We start from the raw sequence: 15,493 nt of genomic DNA, 5'->3' as shown, positions 1-15,493 counted from the left end.
CCACTCCTCTCACCTCCCCACTCCTCTCACCTCCCCACTCCTCTCACCTCCCCACTCCTCGCTCCTCTCCACTCCTCACTCCTCCCCATCCTCAGTTTATCCCTTTGTAGAGGGTTAGGGGTGAGGGAGACTTCTTTTCCACCCCTTCTTCCCCACTGTCACACCAGAGATGCAAACAGTAATGAGCAGCTGCTGGCGGACTCAATGAACAGGCTCCAGGAGCAGATGGGAGGGCCCGGGGCTGAGCTGGCCCTACCTTGCCCACACTGGCCAGCAGCTGGAGGCCTGAGACCTGGTCATCGAGGCTCAGCCAGAACTCCGCGTTGTCATCTGCAGCAATGGCAAACTGGATTTTCCCTGGGCGGCGGGGAGAGTTTCCCGATGAGGGCAAGGAGGGCATCAGCATAAAAAGCTGCAGGCTTTTGTGAGTGTCTTAGCGATTAAATTCCCTTCGGGGCTTGACGCTGTGGCTTCCCTCTCTGTAAAGTGGGGCTTTCTACATCCTGGGAGACAGTGTGAAGACGGAAAAGACTTATACAGAGAGATGAGCTGGTTCCAGGCTGCAAACCAGGGAGCGAAGCAGCAGCCTGTGCGAGTTGGACAAGACCGCAGTGTGACTCAATTTCCCCCTCTTCCTCAGTCTACCTATAACTTTATCTTATGTTCTTTGGGTCCCATGCAGAACTCTAGAGCAGGAAGAAGGATGGGGTTTTGGGGCTGGCCTCACCATCAGTAAAGGGGTGCAGGTAGCCAAAGATGCGGAGGCCATAGTTGGTCCATTTGGGGGACACAGCCAGCTTCCTCAGGGTTGTGCGAATCTATGCCAAGAAAGGGGAAGGAAACAGTTACCCAGAAGAGGGAAGAGGAAACTGGTCCTCCCAGGATTGGCGGGAAGACCAGGAGGGAACTATGACAGGAGGGACCCGGGCTGTGGCTTGGTGAGTGCAGTGCAGGCTCAATTTCAGCTCCCATTTGCCTCTTTGTCCAGGAGACCTTGTACAGTGCACAACCAGCACAACTGTACATGGTGGCCCTGGGTACACCATATTGTGAGCCTGAAACTGAAATGATGCAGGGGATGAAATTGAAAGAATCCCTAGGAAGGAAACAAGGGAACTATTACGGGCAGACAAAGAGAGAGCTCAAGAGATAAAGGAGAAAATATGGACCAGAAAAGCAGCAAGGCAAGATGAGAGGCAGAAGTGAGCAGAGGAGGCAGGTGTGGAGGGAGGTGGGCAAGGCAGCCCTCAGGCACTCACGTGGGGGTACAGTGGGAAATGCAGGTTCCTCCTCAGCTGCTGGATGGAGCTGCCGCACCAGTCCTCAAACACATGCAGGTTGGCATGGCCCCGGAACTGCAGGGCGGAGGTGCAAGTGGTGAGTGAGCGTGAGCACCCCATGCCTGTCCCAGCTCCTGAGCTCCTGGAGCGTGAGCACTCCATGCCCGCCCCGGCTCCTCAGCTCCAGGAGGCTGGGCAGAACGGGGCTGGTGCTCCTCTCACTGTGCTGGTCTGGCCCACTCTATCCCATTCCAAGCCCAGCACCCAGCACTTCTTTCAGGAACCTCGTGCTGATGTTCAGCCCATGGCCTGGCCTTGAGGACAAGGTCTGCTCTGGCCATGCACACACACACACATACTTTCCCTGGTCCTCCCATGCAGGAAGGGGGCTGGTTTTCATTCCCCAGGCAAGGGGGGCAATGGTCATGGCAGAATAGCCGAGAGGACAGGGAGCTGGGAGGAGCCGGCTGGGGTTTCAGGAAAGACTTGCTCTCCTCCCCGTCCCGTCCCTGTTCCTGAGGAGAGGAAAGCACCACAGCTGCCTGCCTGTGAAACCTCCTCCAGCCAGTGGTCTCCACGCTTCTGGCTCCCCTTGGGAAGCAGCTGGGAGGCACTGCAGGAGTGAGCTGGGGCCCATCTGGGCTTCCCAGCGTCTCGGTCTCCCACAGCTCTCTGGGGCCTCCTAGACTCATTCTGAGCAAGCCGCTCCTGGGACAGCCTCGGGGCAGTGCCAGTCGGGTCGGAACCCCTCTCTCCTCTGCAGGACTGGGCTTGCAGGCCCCAAGCAGATGGCTCCCTTCCCCAGAAAGGGGTGAGGCAGGAACCAGCATTCTGAGTGGGTGGTAGGGCTGGAAATTTGAGAGGAGAGGGGAAGCATGGGGACTTTGTGCCAATCATCCTGACAGTGGGCCTCGGATCACCCCGTGTCCTCCCCTCCCCCAGGGCTTCTGTCCAGGTTGTGGGAGGTGGGGCCTGATGACTCCCTACCAGCAGCCTGCCCTGGCCTCCCCGCCATGCCCACCAGATAGCAAAATCTGGGCTGCCCTTAGGAGCTCTGAGAGGACACCCAGATAAAAAGAAGTGGCACAAGTTCTGCAAGAGATCTGTAGGAGGGAGGATGGGCAGGCGGGGAGAGGAGTGGGGCAGGGGTAACTCCTCAACAGGAGTGCCCGAGGTCCCAGGTGTGGCTGGTGGGGTGGGCGCAGCCTCTGGGGAACACTGCCCCAACGCTGGATGCAGAAAGACACAGGAGAGCCTGTCTCTCCCCGCCCTGCAGCAATGTGGCGCTAACGGGGCACACTGGCCTGGTCAATGCCAGGAATGTGAGACTTGGGAAGCAGCCGTCACTCACAGAAAGAGAAGTGGGGGACTGGAACGGGTGGGAGAGGGAATGTGGGCTGGGAAGGTGGGTGGCGGGTTAAGGCTTCAAGGAAGGAAAGAATGGGGACATTGTGCTACTTCGGGGGAAAATCCTCAAGTCCGGTTTATAAGACTCAGCTGTCTCCTCCAAAGGCTTCTTTCTGCCCCCTCCCCAGGAGATACAGATCCCAGAAGGGAGGGCAGTGGGGGAGGGCATGCCACCAGAGAAGCCTGTTGTGTTCAGCCTGGAGGCCAGAGGCCACGGGGGGACTGGGCAGGGAGAGGAGGGGCGAGGGAGGCACTGGCTGGCCACTCCTGCCTCACCCTCAGGGCCTTTCTTGCCTGAGCAACGGGTCATCAGATGCTGCAGGCAGCCCCAGGCAGAGAGGCTGGGAGTGCGGGAAGAGGAGCTACCTGCGCTAACTAAGCCCAGGCCCTTCCGCAGCAGTAGGCTAGCCCTCAAACCATGCTTCACCCACTCTCAGGCTGTAGGTGGGGGTCTCTGAGGGGCCAGGGGGCACCCTCTTCCTCCCTGGGCCTGGGATGAGAACCACCCCATCCCCCAAGGATTTGTGTCCCTCTGAGTTTTGGAGACTTTGTATCTGGCAGGGAGGTGGGACTCCAGCACACCAGCCCTGCCCTCTGCCCACTCGCTCCGTTGTCCAGCAGTGACTAAGGCCTCGGGAGGGGCACTGGTCACTCCAAGCGCCAGAGCATGTCTATGGCCAATGATGGTTTTGAAACTTCCAAAGTCAGCAGTGCTGGAGAAGTTATCTGTTGGAACCCTCTCATTTTAAGGGTGAGGACATTGAAGCTCAGAGAGGTAAAACGACTCCCCAAGGACACGCAGCAAGTAACCTTGGGAGAGGGGAGGGCATCGTGCAGGGGTGTGGGTCACACAGGAATATCCACTGGGCCGCAGCAGAGCCTCCAGCTGGATCTCAGCTTCTCCCCCACACGGAGTCCTCACCGTCTCCAAAACTGTCGTTCTAAAGCTCGGATCTGACCAAGTCATCCTGCTGCTTAAAACCTCCAAAGCTTCCCAGAAGGCTTCAGAACAGAGCCTCACCCAGCATACGGAGTCTGACCTACCTTTTCCAGCCTCACCTCGCACCACTCCCTGCCATACACCTTTGCTCCACCCACACCAAACCCCTGTCTTTGCCAAAATCGTCATGCTGTTTCCCTTCTCCATGCTTTTACAAATGCGATTTCCTGATTAGAAGGCCCATTCATTTCTTCCTTACGTGGCAAACTCCTGCTCATCCTTCAAAGCTCTTCTCAAATAGTTCTCTCCGAGGCCTTCTATGACGTCCCCAGACAGAGGGAACAGCTCCCTCCCCTGTGTTCTCTGCACATCCTAATTATTTAAATGAACAAATGCTTGGAGGAGCTAAGCCCAGAACAGCATTTTCCTCCATTCTATAAGCACTGAGCGTCTGCACTGTACCCCTTAAAGAAGAAAGAGAGGTTGGTCCTCAAAGGAGGCAGACATGTAAACTAAAGGGTGTCACCTGCGCCAGGGGCTCTGGCAGAGGTATGAGGTTCAGAGGGGCACGAAGGCAGGCGCCGTCACTCTCCTCCAGGAGCACTCGGAAGCCCATCGCAGGACGTGAGCGCTGACTGGCCCTCTGCTTCTGCTATACTCTCTGCTGCTCAACCAGAGTCAAACTCGCAACACAAAGCATACCTGGCTAGTGGTTCAGTTTTAACTCATGAGGCAGTGGGGCCTCCCCCGGAGGAACACAGCAGGGTGATCAGGTCACCGGTTCCTACTCACCAGGAACTCCTATGTCCTGTTCAGAGTTTCAAGGTACTCGATCTATTTTATTTTATTTTTAAGGTCAGGGTCTCACTCTGTTGCCCAGGCTGGAGTGCAGTGGCACAATCATGGTTCTCTGCAGCCTCAAACTCCTGGCCTCAAGCAATCCTTTTTCCTTAGCTGCCCAAGTAGCTGTAACTACAGGTACATGGCACTACACCTGGCTCATTTTTTTATTCAGTAGAAATGGGGTCTCCCTATTTGTCCAGGGTGGTCTCAAACTCCTGGCCTCAAGCGATCCTCTCGTCTTGGCCTCCCAAAGTGCTGGGGTTACAGGTGTGAGCCACCACACCCAGCCTTGAATTGTACACTTTAAACGGGTGAAGTGTATGGTATGTGAGTTACAGTTCAATAAAGCTGTTTTGTTTTCTTTTGTTTTAAAGGAAAGGCTGAGAACAGGAAGGACTCTGTGTCACAGCTCTGTCCACAAAAGAGAGACACTGCCTTCTCAAAGCCTGTGTGAACAACCCACGAGAACTCTGATCTCACTTGCTTTGATCTGACTTTGTGCTCACCAAATTTCTTTCTTGTAACTATTTTGGGTTTGGGGAGTGGCCTGGCTAGCAGACATGGCATTTTGGTGAATGGAGCAGTGTATTTACCAATACATGAACAGATGGGCACTGGGGTTTATTCATGAGTGTCTTGTGATCAGTGGCGGTGTGAACAAGTTTTGAAACAGTCACTCCATGAAGCTCAGGCCCCTAGCCATCCAGTCTGATCAGTCAGCCTCTGGTGCACCAAGTAAAACGTCTGAGGCTGCTGAGTCTCCAGAGTGACTTCTGGCCTCGGAGACCCTGGGCTGCCAGCCAAAGCCCGGGGCAGGGAAACAGTGAAAGAGGAGGCCATTGTCATCTTTCTCATCTCCTGCCCTTGCTACCTTTACAGCAGGGCCCTGCACTAACTCTGTGACCCTGAGCTGACCTCTCTGAGCCATTATCTGGAAGAGGGATAACAGAACAACCTGACAGCTCCTGGACAGTAGTAGATGCTCAATAAATGACCTGTATTATTCACCTGCTGGCCAAGGACAGGCAAGGGGATGGGAACAGAAGTCCTAAGAATGTAGAGAGACCGCAGGGCTGGGCTGGAAGCCAGCTGGCACCGTGATGCAGCTGTGTGACTGCTGTGTGGTTTGGCCTCTCCAGGACCTCCCTTCCTTGTTCTCCTCATTGATAAAATAAGAGGATTGGATCAGTGAACCCCTGAACATCCATGAAGACTGTAATGAAGATTTTGTAAGCTATTTTTAATATTCAAAAATGGAAATCAGTCATTTACCACCAAAAGGCCATACACGCTTATTAAAATAGCCAATATTTTTTGTTTTGTTTTGCTTTTTGAGATGGGGGTCCTCTCTGTCACTCAGGCTGGAGAGCAGTGGCACGATCTCAGCTCACTGAAGCCTTAACTGCCTACACTCAAGCAATCAGCCCCCCAAGTAGCTGGGACCACAGGTGTGCATAACCATGGCTAGCTATTTTTTTATCATTATTTGTAGAGACAAGGTCTCACCATGTTGCCCAGGCTGGTCTGGAACTCCTGGGCTCAAGCAATCCTCCCACCTCGGCTTCCCAAAGTTCTAGGATTCCAGGCTTGAGCCACCAAGCCCAGCCCAATTTTGATCACTATTTACTATTTGTTCACTGTTTTTGTTTCATTATATGTTTATACATATGTCCTTGATTGGCAAAAACAAGTGGATAAATTAGTTATTAATAAATGCAGAATGTTATGGCGCTATAAGCTTTCAAAATAATTGGTTTATTAAGAAAAAGGATCCAAGCTGTCCTTAAAGGAGAGAAGGCTGGATCACCAGACCAAATGATCTGTAAAGCAAGTTCTTTTCAAAGTGCTATCTCCAGGTAGGGAGGAGCATAATTACCTGGTGATGTCATCTAGTGCAGGTGTGCCAGCATTGTAATCCATCCTCTACCAGGGCTTTAAAAGGAGGTAGTTTCAGTGTGGATAACTAACGTCACATTCAGTACAATACTGCCTCCTTCACTCCTGCACCAGAGCAAGTGGGTGGATTGGAAATAAACCCCCAGGCTGAAGAGCTCAATCTATGATAGGGATGGATGGAGACAATGAGCTAGCCAGCACCACCCAGCCAAGAAAAGTAATCTGTGTCTGCAGGGCCTGGAGACTAAAGACCCTGGGTTCTAAACAAGTTGTAAAATAGGAAACTCAAATTTTCATCCCCAAAGCACCGTGCTACTCGGAAATCTTGGCATAAGGATTTATTTACTCAAGGTAATCTTGTGTATGTTAATCAACTTCCTTGAGCCTCAGTTTCTTCACCAAAAGAAAAAGAATCTGGGGCCAAGATGGTGGCTCACGCCTGTAATCTCAGCACTTTGGGAGGCCAAGGCAGGAGGATCGCTTGAGGCCAGGAGTTTGAGGTCAGCCTCGGCAATATAGTGAGACCCTGTCTCTGCAAACATTTTTTTTAAAAATTAGCCAGGCAACGGTGGTACGCCCCTGTAGTCCTAGCTACTCAGCAGTTCAAGCTGCAGTGAACTATGATTGTGTCACTGCACTCCAGCCTGGGAAACAGGGCAAGACCCTGTCTCTAAAAAACAAAAAACCAAAAGAAGAAACACAATCTATCAAAGCCTGTAAAAATGAAAGGTATTATGAGGGTTCTGATAACTTTTATTCACATTTAACTGCTTCCTGTAAGTTTTCTAAAGCAGAGTTTCCCAATGCATGTTCCTTAGAGCATTTCTATGAAACCTCGAGCACTAGGTTCATAGAGTATAATAGGCATTTCATGGAAAAAAGCAATTCAGTTTGAGACATGCTGAGCTACACCAAGTTAAACAGATGGCTGCAGAACTTCTCATACTCTTTCATCTGCTAATGTACATTTCCAGGAAGGCAAAGTAGTATATCATAGTTTTAAAAGCTTATTTAACAATGGACTCTTTTCTTCCTGGAATATCTTGCGGGGTTTAAGATAGTGGCCCAAGAAAGACAGTTTGGGATGCTTATCTTTAAGACTGGGGATTGGCATGGCCATGAAAGTCTTGTAGCTTTCCTGAGCCTTGTTTTTCCACCTATAAAATGAGGATAATGATACTATGCCACAGGATCGCAAAGCTGAGATGACGTGATCCACAAAGCCTGCCACATGGTAGGCCTTGGGCAAATGTGATTGTTCCTTCTCTAAAGAGAAATTGAATCGACCTGGAACGCTCGGAGTGAAAAATTTTCATGAAACCACTAAGCTGGGTGTAGTGATGCCCACCTGTAATCCCAGCTAGTCAGGAGGCTGAAGCTGGAGGATCGCTTGAGCCCAGAAGTTTGAGACTAGCCTGGCCGACATAGTGAGACCCCTTCTCTAAAAACAACAACAAAAAACTAACTAAATAAATAATTTAAAAAATTTTTAAATTCACTAGTAGAAAGTTTTCTGTGCTCTCTGGAATTATCCATAAAAATTATTTTTTAGCTCTCTCAAAGAGCAGGTACAGTAGAAAGTCCCTTACCTCTGAGAGCCAGGGGACAGGCTTGTTCCACTTCAAGTAGCTGCTGTTACTGCTCCCACCTTGGTCAATGTCATGGTCCTAGGGGAAGAATGAAGAATGAACTTGGTAGGAATATTAGGATGAGAAGCTATGGGCAGGACAGAGGGCACGGTGCCTGCTCCCAGGAGGCGTCGGCTCAGAGCACGCTGCCATCTGTCATTCACACTGTGTCCCTGGGAATCCATCTCCATAGTTTCATCAGTGCACGCTCCTCAGGTTCCTTCACTTTTCTGAATTTTCTGTCTTCCCCATATGGGAAAACAGTTTACCCTCATTAGGTCAGGACCTCTTGAGGGCAGGGACCTCGGCTCCCTCTTCCTCCTTATCCCCCAGGTCTCTAGATTTGGGTTCCAACAAGTGGGAGCCCCTCGGGGACACCCCCAAACCCTATCATGCAGGTCCACAGGTTCAGTTTGGCTCTGGTCCAGCTCTGGGATTCATGTCTGTTCTAGGCTCAGCCTTGGAGCTCCTGAATGAATTAGACCCCAGTTTCTCTAATATGCCTCCTTAGGGACCATTGGTTCAAGAGACACTACAGGGAAATGCTCCACTACAAGTCTGTACTCCCAGCTACGGGCAGGGAGGGGTGTCCATCCACCTCGTCACCTCTGATCTCAGCAGCAAGCACAGCACAGCCCAGCCCTCACCCTAGTGAGAGGCACCACATGCCATTGGTGATGGAGGTCACAGGCCGGAGTGGTTCTGGCAGTGGTTCTAGGGGACAAGGGCAGACACCAGAAAACCAGGCCCAGTGGCAGCCCCAGTAAAAGTTTCCTTTCACTGGCTTTGAGGAGGCTGGATGGACATCTCTATGGCTCAGCTAGGAGGTCCTGAGGCCAGACTAGGATTCTGGGGCTGTTTATCCTCTGCCTCTCCTCCCAGAGTAGCAGAGGTTACCCTTAAGGCAACTGGGCAGAGCACCTGAGGACCTTTGTTAAGGCATCAGCAGGGACAATGGACTGGCTGGTCACCTACCTGGAGGCTCGGCCTCTGGGGATGGTAGAACTGGAGGTGTGGATCCACAGCTGGAATGTTCCTGTTGGCCAGAGCCTTGGCCAGTTCTCTCCAGCTGCCGTACCCTGTGGAAGGGGAAGAGAGAAGCCCTCCGGTCAGCGTAATCTGGAAACCTCATACACCTAAAAGATTTGGGAGGTTAATGGAGGGAACCATCTTCCCTTCTCACCTCTCTTCAGAGGGTGGGTGGGAAGAGGGCTGGGCTGGGGGCAGGAGCTAGCTGCAGATTGGCCAAGGTCCACAGGGCAGAGAGAGGAGATGAGCTTATATCCCATCAGCAGTCACCGCCTTCCAGTAACCAGAGAATGAGCCAGTCCAGGTGAGCATGGACCACGGGCCTCCCACTACCAGCTCGTTCTCCCCCGAGAAGAGAATTTATCCCAAGAGCTGCTGTGGAGAGATGGTCGGGACAGGCAGTACATTCTTCCCTTCCTGCTCGGTCCCTGTGCCCTGAGCCCAGGGAACAGCAGGGGCTTACTAATGGGTGGGGACCCCCTACCATTGATCACTGGGTTGCTGGATGGAGCCAGAGCTGAGAGAGGCAGGAAAGAGTGGGCCTGCGATGTGGTGTCTGTCAAACAAATGTATAAACCACTGGAGATACAAGATTAGAGGCCCTGCTATTACTGGAGTCACTGGGAGGCTCCATGTGGCTGATGCTGTCTGTACCCTGAAGGCTCTGGACCAGGTCGGCTTACACACACCTGGGAAGGCAAGAAGCCAAACCATGGCGAGAGGGAGGGAGGGAACGGGAAACTGCAGGGTGCACGCGCATTCACAAGTCAGGAGGCAGTCTGGTGGCCGGCCACTGCTGACACTCCCGAGGGCTGGGACTCCCATCTCAAAGGAAATTGCTGAGCTTTGAATAAGTGGAACCAAACCACTGTTAGTCACAAACCAGAACCATAGACCACTGAAAGCTAAAGAGGCTTTCATGATCATCTCGTCCTCACTTCAAGTGAGGAAAATGGAACCCAGGCTGGTCAAATGGCTGATGAAGACTCACTTAGCCAGTAGTGGCAAGGCTAAGACTAGGACCCCCGTGTGCAACGGATTTCCACTGAGCCTCCCCTTTCCCTCCAACAGCTTCACCATGATGCCCCCAGGATGCTGTGGTGAGCGCTGCTTGGAAGGAATTAGCCTGACAGTTCCCGACCCCTGGGAGCCAAGAGTCGACAGTAGGCAGAAGTGTCACAGGAACCCATATGTGAGCACCAGCAGAGACACAGACAGCCACGCAGACACAGAACACAGAGCACCACCCACGAATATGGGCTTCACCGAAGGTGGCCACCCACGCTATGCACGAGCGCTTCTGTAACAGGCCTGGGGAGGGGGTGGGATCAGGGGCTGCACGCTGGCATGCAGGTGTGGGGTGAGAATGCTTTGCTTACATGATTATGCTTTGTGTGGGCCCTTTTGTGCTTACTGAGTGTCCCACAGGCGTGATTTCATCCGAACCTTCTAAGAATCTCCTGAGAGGCCAGCTCCGTTACCCCATTTTACAGATGCAGAAAGCGCTCAGAGTTTAAAGTCACAGAGCTGGTTGATCCGCAGCCAGGATTAGAACAGAGAGCTCCCCTGTCTCACAGGCCCAGGTTTTCTCATTCTGCCCACATTTTCTCCTGCAGACACCTTCTGGCATAGACTTTGAGGAGTGCCGGTGCAGAGGCCTCAGCAGGGGATCTGTCTGTGGGTTTCTGCAGATGTTAACCCTCCACTCGTGTTATGGTTGCAGGAGTCCCTGCAGCTTTATCCCTCTGCCATCAAGGTCTCTCCTGTTTCCAGGCTGGCCCAGCTGGCAGGAAGAGGTCTGGCGAGTTCAGGGCAGGGGTGTGTTCTGAGGAAGCAGGATGCTGGGGCCACTGAAGTGATGTGAAAATATGAGGAGTGAGGGAGAAAGAGAAAGAATGCTCCCAGACTATACCCTCCATTTCTGGATGAGCTCAGGGGAAAACTGCTTGTTCATCTGCTAATCCCAACCCAAACACATGATCTAAAGCAAGAGCTCATCCCTTCCCAGCCCCGAGGATCTGCTGGCTAGCAGTTGTGGGTTCAGGCGTGCCTAGGTGACACATGAGTTACACTGTGGGGAGGGGGAGGACGGGCCCTGCCTTGCTCCTGCATCTGAATGACTGGGTCATCTTCACTCTTATGACTAAAAACTTCTTACTCAAGAGAAGCTTGTAGGGAAACACCCACGAAATGCTGCCTGCCCCATCAGTGGGAGTTACAGTGCGTCTCAGGTGCACATTCCTTCTCCAAGATGGTCTTCAGCTCAGCCAAAGTCCTTGAAGTTGGAAGTCACACCAAGGGGAGATGACTTACCCTCACAATGAACTAGCATTGCGGGTCTTCAGCTGCCCTTGTCCTGGCATCTGCTGGGAAGTGACAAGGACTCTCTCCTTGACGAAACCTTAGATGCTCCTCTGAGCACCCTTTTTTACGAGACCTCATCCTTGGGCCCTGTCTTGGGCCTACCTAGTCCAGTTTTCAGCAAGAATTCTGCTAGGTCAGTTTAGCAGAACCCCCCACCCCCTGACATCTGACCAAGCTTCTCATCTCCCACCCTTGCCTTTAGCAAGAGTCCCATTAGGCCAGTTCAGCAAGAATCCCTCCATTCTTGATGTCTCAGTCGTTTTCCAACCACTGACCCCTCAACTCTGCTGGTTGGCTATAAATCCCCAGTCATCGCTGCTGTATTCAGAGTTGAGCTCAGTTCTGTCCTGAAGCCTCTCTCCCGTGTTGCAGCAGTACTCAATAAAATCCATCTTCACGACCTGTAACTAGTGTGCAGCTCTGTTTCTCTTTAACAGAAGGTAAGAGGCAGCTCTCTCAGTGACCAAAGACAAATCCATTTAGGGAGGTGAGTGGATTACAGGTAGGCAATTCAGTGAAGTTAAACCCAGTCAGGTCTTGCCGCTGGGTAACAGGTGAGTCTAGGTGGCTGTGAGATACATCAAACTTGGGATAGTCAACAGCCCAACCCTCACAGATTTAAGGAGTAGGAAAATTCCTTTGCGGGCCTCATGATAGAGTAGGAAGACAAATAAGCCTTCTGAGTCAGAAAGATCTAATCGTGGCCTGGCGTGGTGGCTCATGCCTGGAATCCCAGCACTTTGGAGGCCAAGGCAGCAGGATTACTTGAGCCCAGGAGTTTGAGACTAGCAACATATGGGCAACATAACAAGATCCCCCCCCCCCTTTTTTTTTTAAACAAAAGCATAAAAAATAAACATCTAATTTATATCTACCACTTATAAACTGTGACTGCTTGAACTGCTTGAACAATTTAACTTCTTTGGCCCTGGTTTCTTCATCTGAATGGTGGAAATAAAAACACCTGCCCCACAGGGACTGCTGTGAAGATTAAATTATGTGGGCCAGACCTAGTGTGGGGTCTTAGTACCCAGTAAATGTTTTCTTCCTAAAAATTTCTGAGTTTGAGATTTTGGATTTGGGATTTGGAAGATATGAGTTTCAACTCCTTTAAAAAATACTCAGTATCTCTCTGACTCTTTTCTCTCTATGCTTCTTTTTTTATTTTTCTTTTTTTTTTAAGAGACAGGATGACCGAGGCTGGAATGCAGTGGTACAGTCATAGCTTACTGAAGCCTCGACCTCCTAAGCTCAAGCAATCCTCCCATCTTAGCCTCCTGAGTAGCTAGGACTACAGGTGCATGCCACCATAGTTGGTTAATTAAAAAAAAAATTTGGGCCGGGCGCGGTGGCTCACGCTTGTAATCCCAGCACTTTGGGAGGCCGAGGCGGGTGGATCACGAGGTCGGGAGATCGAGACCACGGTGAAACCCCGTCTCTACTAAAAATACAAAAAAATTAGCCGGGCGTGGTGGCGGGAGCCTGTAGTCCCAGCTATTCAGAGAGGCTGAGGCAGGAGAATGGCGTGAACCCGGGAGGCGGAGCTTGCAGTGAGCCGAGATTGCGCCACTACACTCCAGCCTGGGCGACAGAGCCAGACTCCGTCTGAAAAAAAAAAAAAATTTTAGAGATGGAGTCTTTCTATGTTGTCCAGGTTGGTCTTGAACTCCTGGGATCAAGTGATTCTCCCACTTCAGCCTCCCAAAGTGCTGGGATTACAGATGTGAGCCACCGTGCTCAGCCTTCTCCATGTTATTGACCAGAGTAGTAAGCAGTGGGCCAGCAGTGGCAGCATGGCAAAAGGTAACACCCCCTCTTTGTTTCACAGTGTTGCTCTTTGCCCCCCACCCTCCCGCATCCCCCATAACTATTCACTAAGCGCCTCAGGTGTCAGGCGCCTGCTGTGCATTGGGGTATTTCCTCTTCCCGTATCCTTGCCTCTGTGTTAATCCTGCCAGTGAATAACCAGGCATTGCTTAGCCCCCCTGGGGGAATGTGGAGCTGAAAAATGTGCTGATTTAACTACTGACATTTGTCACTTACCCTCTGGTAAGCGAACTCCTCCTGCTCCCAGCCAGACCTCTCCTCCCAGAGCGCCAGCTGCCAGGGCCTGTTTCTGCTGCAACAGGTGTCACATTTGTGCCAGGAGACAGACACCCCAATCTCAGGTGACACATGAAGCACCACTGTGGGCCTCATATTCCCTCACAAAGCTGGGCTATCGAATTCACCATCAGCCAGAGCTTTGCCAACATCCCTCCTCTGTGCAATGCACACTCTTCAAAGGCCTGAAGATTACCATCTTTCTCGTTGGTAAAAATATGGCACGCATACATCCCCTTGTGCTTTTTTCTAAGACTCTTGCATATGTTATTTCGTTAGCTCTTCTCAACCTCCCTGTTAGGTATTGTCCTCTCCATTTTAGAGATGAAGAAACAGAAACAGAAAGGCAAAGTCATCCGCTCAAGGCCACACAGTGAACAGGATAATCCATGTCGAGGATTTATTACCCAGAACATAATAAGCCCTTAACACATGGCAGCTTATTATTTGCATTATTAGTCATGATGCTGCAGATCTGGAACTCACAATTATTTCTCCTGACGCCTGGTCTGATTCATACCCAAGAGAAAGGAAGTCTCTCACTGCCCAGGCTGGCACTGGTGTTACAGATTCTGTGCTGGAACTGCAGGCCTGAGCCTCCCCACTCCACTCCAGGGCTAAAACCCTTCAAAGCACTTTCAACTTAGCAGGCAAAAAATTCAGACTAAGTTCTCATGTAAGTATAAATCCTAAACCCTGTTAATAAAGACCCGGGACTAACTAGCTGACCCATAACACGCCAGGGCCATGGCCCATGACAGGAAAATCTTCCCTAATTCAGCCTAAGACATAGCAATGCTCAAACTTCTGCTAATGCCCAACAGGGCATTTTACAAGGCACATGGCAAGATGTGTTGCTTTTGCTCCTAAGTAGTTGTAATACTGGCAATATTCATAGCAGCCAACCTTTACCGAGCGCTTATTATATGCAAGGCACTATGCTAAGAGTTTTATTTCACTGTGTAAAGGGGCAGATAATGTGCCATGTGCACACATATCACTTCATGGTAAATGGCAACGGAGCCCAATATATATCTCCAGAATCTGTTCAAATCATCTGCTGATCTACGCTGGGAGTAGTATCGTCGGCCCCAAATGAGTTAGATTCACCTCACCCATCACTCCCACATCTTATTGCTTGCTCATGTGGAAATGAACTTTGCCCGCCTACAGATGTAACTGGGTGGAGACTGCTCAACCCAGTGGATGGTGCAAGTCCATCACAAGGGGGTAAACAGTGGAGCTAAAGGGTTAACCCCGACCCCAACCAAAAGCAAGCTCCCCATATCAGCAGGGAACCTGGAAGCAACTCATGAATGCCAGCGGGAGAGGTGGGGCTGAGAGGAAGCCCGAAAAAGAGGTGGAAGCAGTGGGTGTGGGGGTAGCACCTGCAGCAGAGATGCAGAAAGGTCTTTCTGAAGCTCTTTTGGGGCAGGGCTCCATTAGAAAGGGCTTGCCCCTGGGCAAGGGCATGCAAGAGGGGAAGGACGGGCCCTACCAGGGCCCTAGGAAAGTGAGGGAGAAGGAGAGGCCTGGGAGCTGGTTCCATGTACACCACCACATGCAAAGGACCTGAAGATCCAGGGTGAATGTAGATGATTGGCGAAGAAGCCCCAGAGTCTGTAGAGAGAACTGTCACCAGACAAACTGCAATGAGAAACGGTGACGAAATCCAGAGGAGCTGAACAGAAACACAGCCCTTCTCCCACAAGAGAGCAGGAGGTTGTCAAGGGAATGAACGAGAGGCCATGACATCCAGGGTGCAGTTCCACAAATGCCAGGAACCAGCACTGAGTCCTGGGACGGAAAAGCAGGGGCTGCGGCTCTGTCCTTGGAGAGCACGTGGGACCAGTCACATGTCCTCAGCAGGACAAAGCTGCTAAGGCTAGAAGCCAGCAGGGCCTGAACCCCACCAGAAATCTGAAGTGGCACAGAGTCAGGGGTGAAGCCAGGGGCCTGTCACCTGGGAGGGAGTCCCTAAGGCAAACCCGATGCTCCAATGG

General features: G+C 51.5%; 1 protein-coding gene across 3 annotated transcripts in view; it reads right to left on the bottom strand.

The window, feature by feature from the left end:
- The window catches only part of B4GALNT3 (beta-1,4-N-acetyl-galactosaminyltransferase 3), a 100,540-nt gene that overhangs the window by 17,462 nt on the left and 67,585 nt on the right, over nt 1-15,493 (bottom strand). For all 3 annotated transcript variants that reach the window (XR_004249095.1, XM_032159233.2, XM_032159235.2), the window contains exons 2-6: nt 8,970-9,073; nt 7,956-8,033; nt 1,260-1,355; nt 728-818; nt 257-357 (exon numbers count right to left, since the gene is read on the bottom strand). Coding sequence is in view for 2 of the 3 variants with exons in the window: in XM_032159233.2 (XP_032015124.1) it covers nt 257-357; nt 728-818; nt 1,260-1,355; nt 7,956-8,033; nt 8,970-9,073 (470 nt within the window). In the remaining variant the exon portion in view is untranslated. The remainder of the gene's footprint in view (nt 1-256; nt 358-727; nt 819-1,259; nt 1,356-7,955; nt 8,034-8,969; nt 9,074-15,493) is intronic.

Source organism: Hylobates moloch, unplaced genomic scaffold (assembly GCF_009828535.3).
Source record: "Hylobates moloch isolate HMO894 unplaced genomic scaffold, HMol_V3 SCAFFOLD_8, whole genome shotgun sequence".
In the NCBI taxonomy this organism is placed as follows: domain Eukaryota; kingdom Metazoa; phylum Chordata; class Mammalia; order Primates; family Hylobatidae; genus Hylobates; species Hylobates moloch.
Note: the sequence above shows the minus strand (reverse complement) of the source record. Positions and strands in the feature narration are given on the sequence as shown.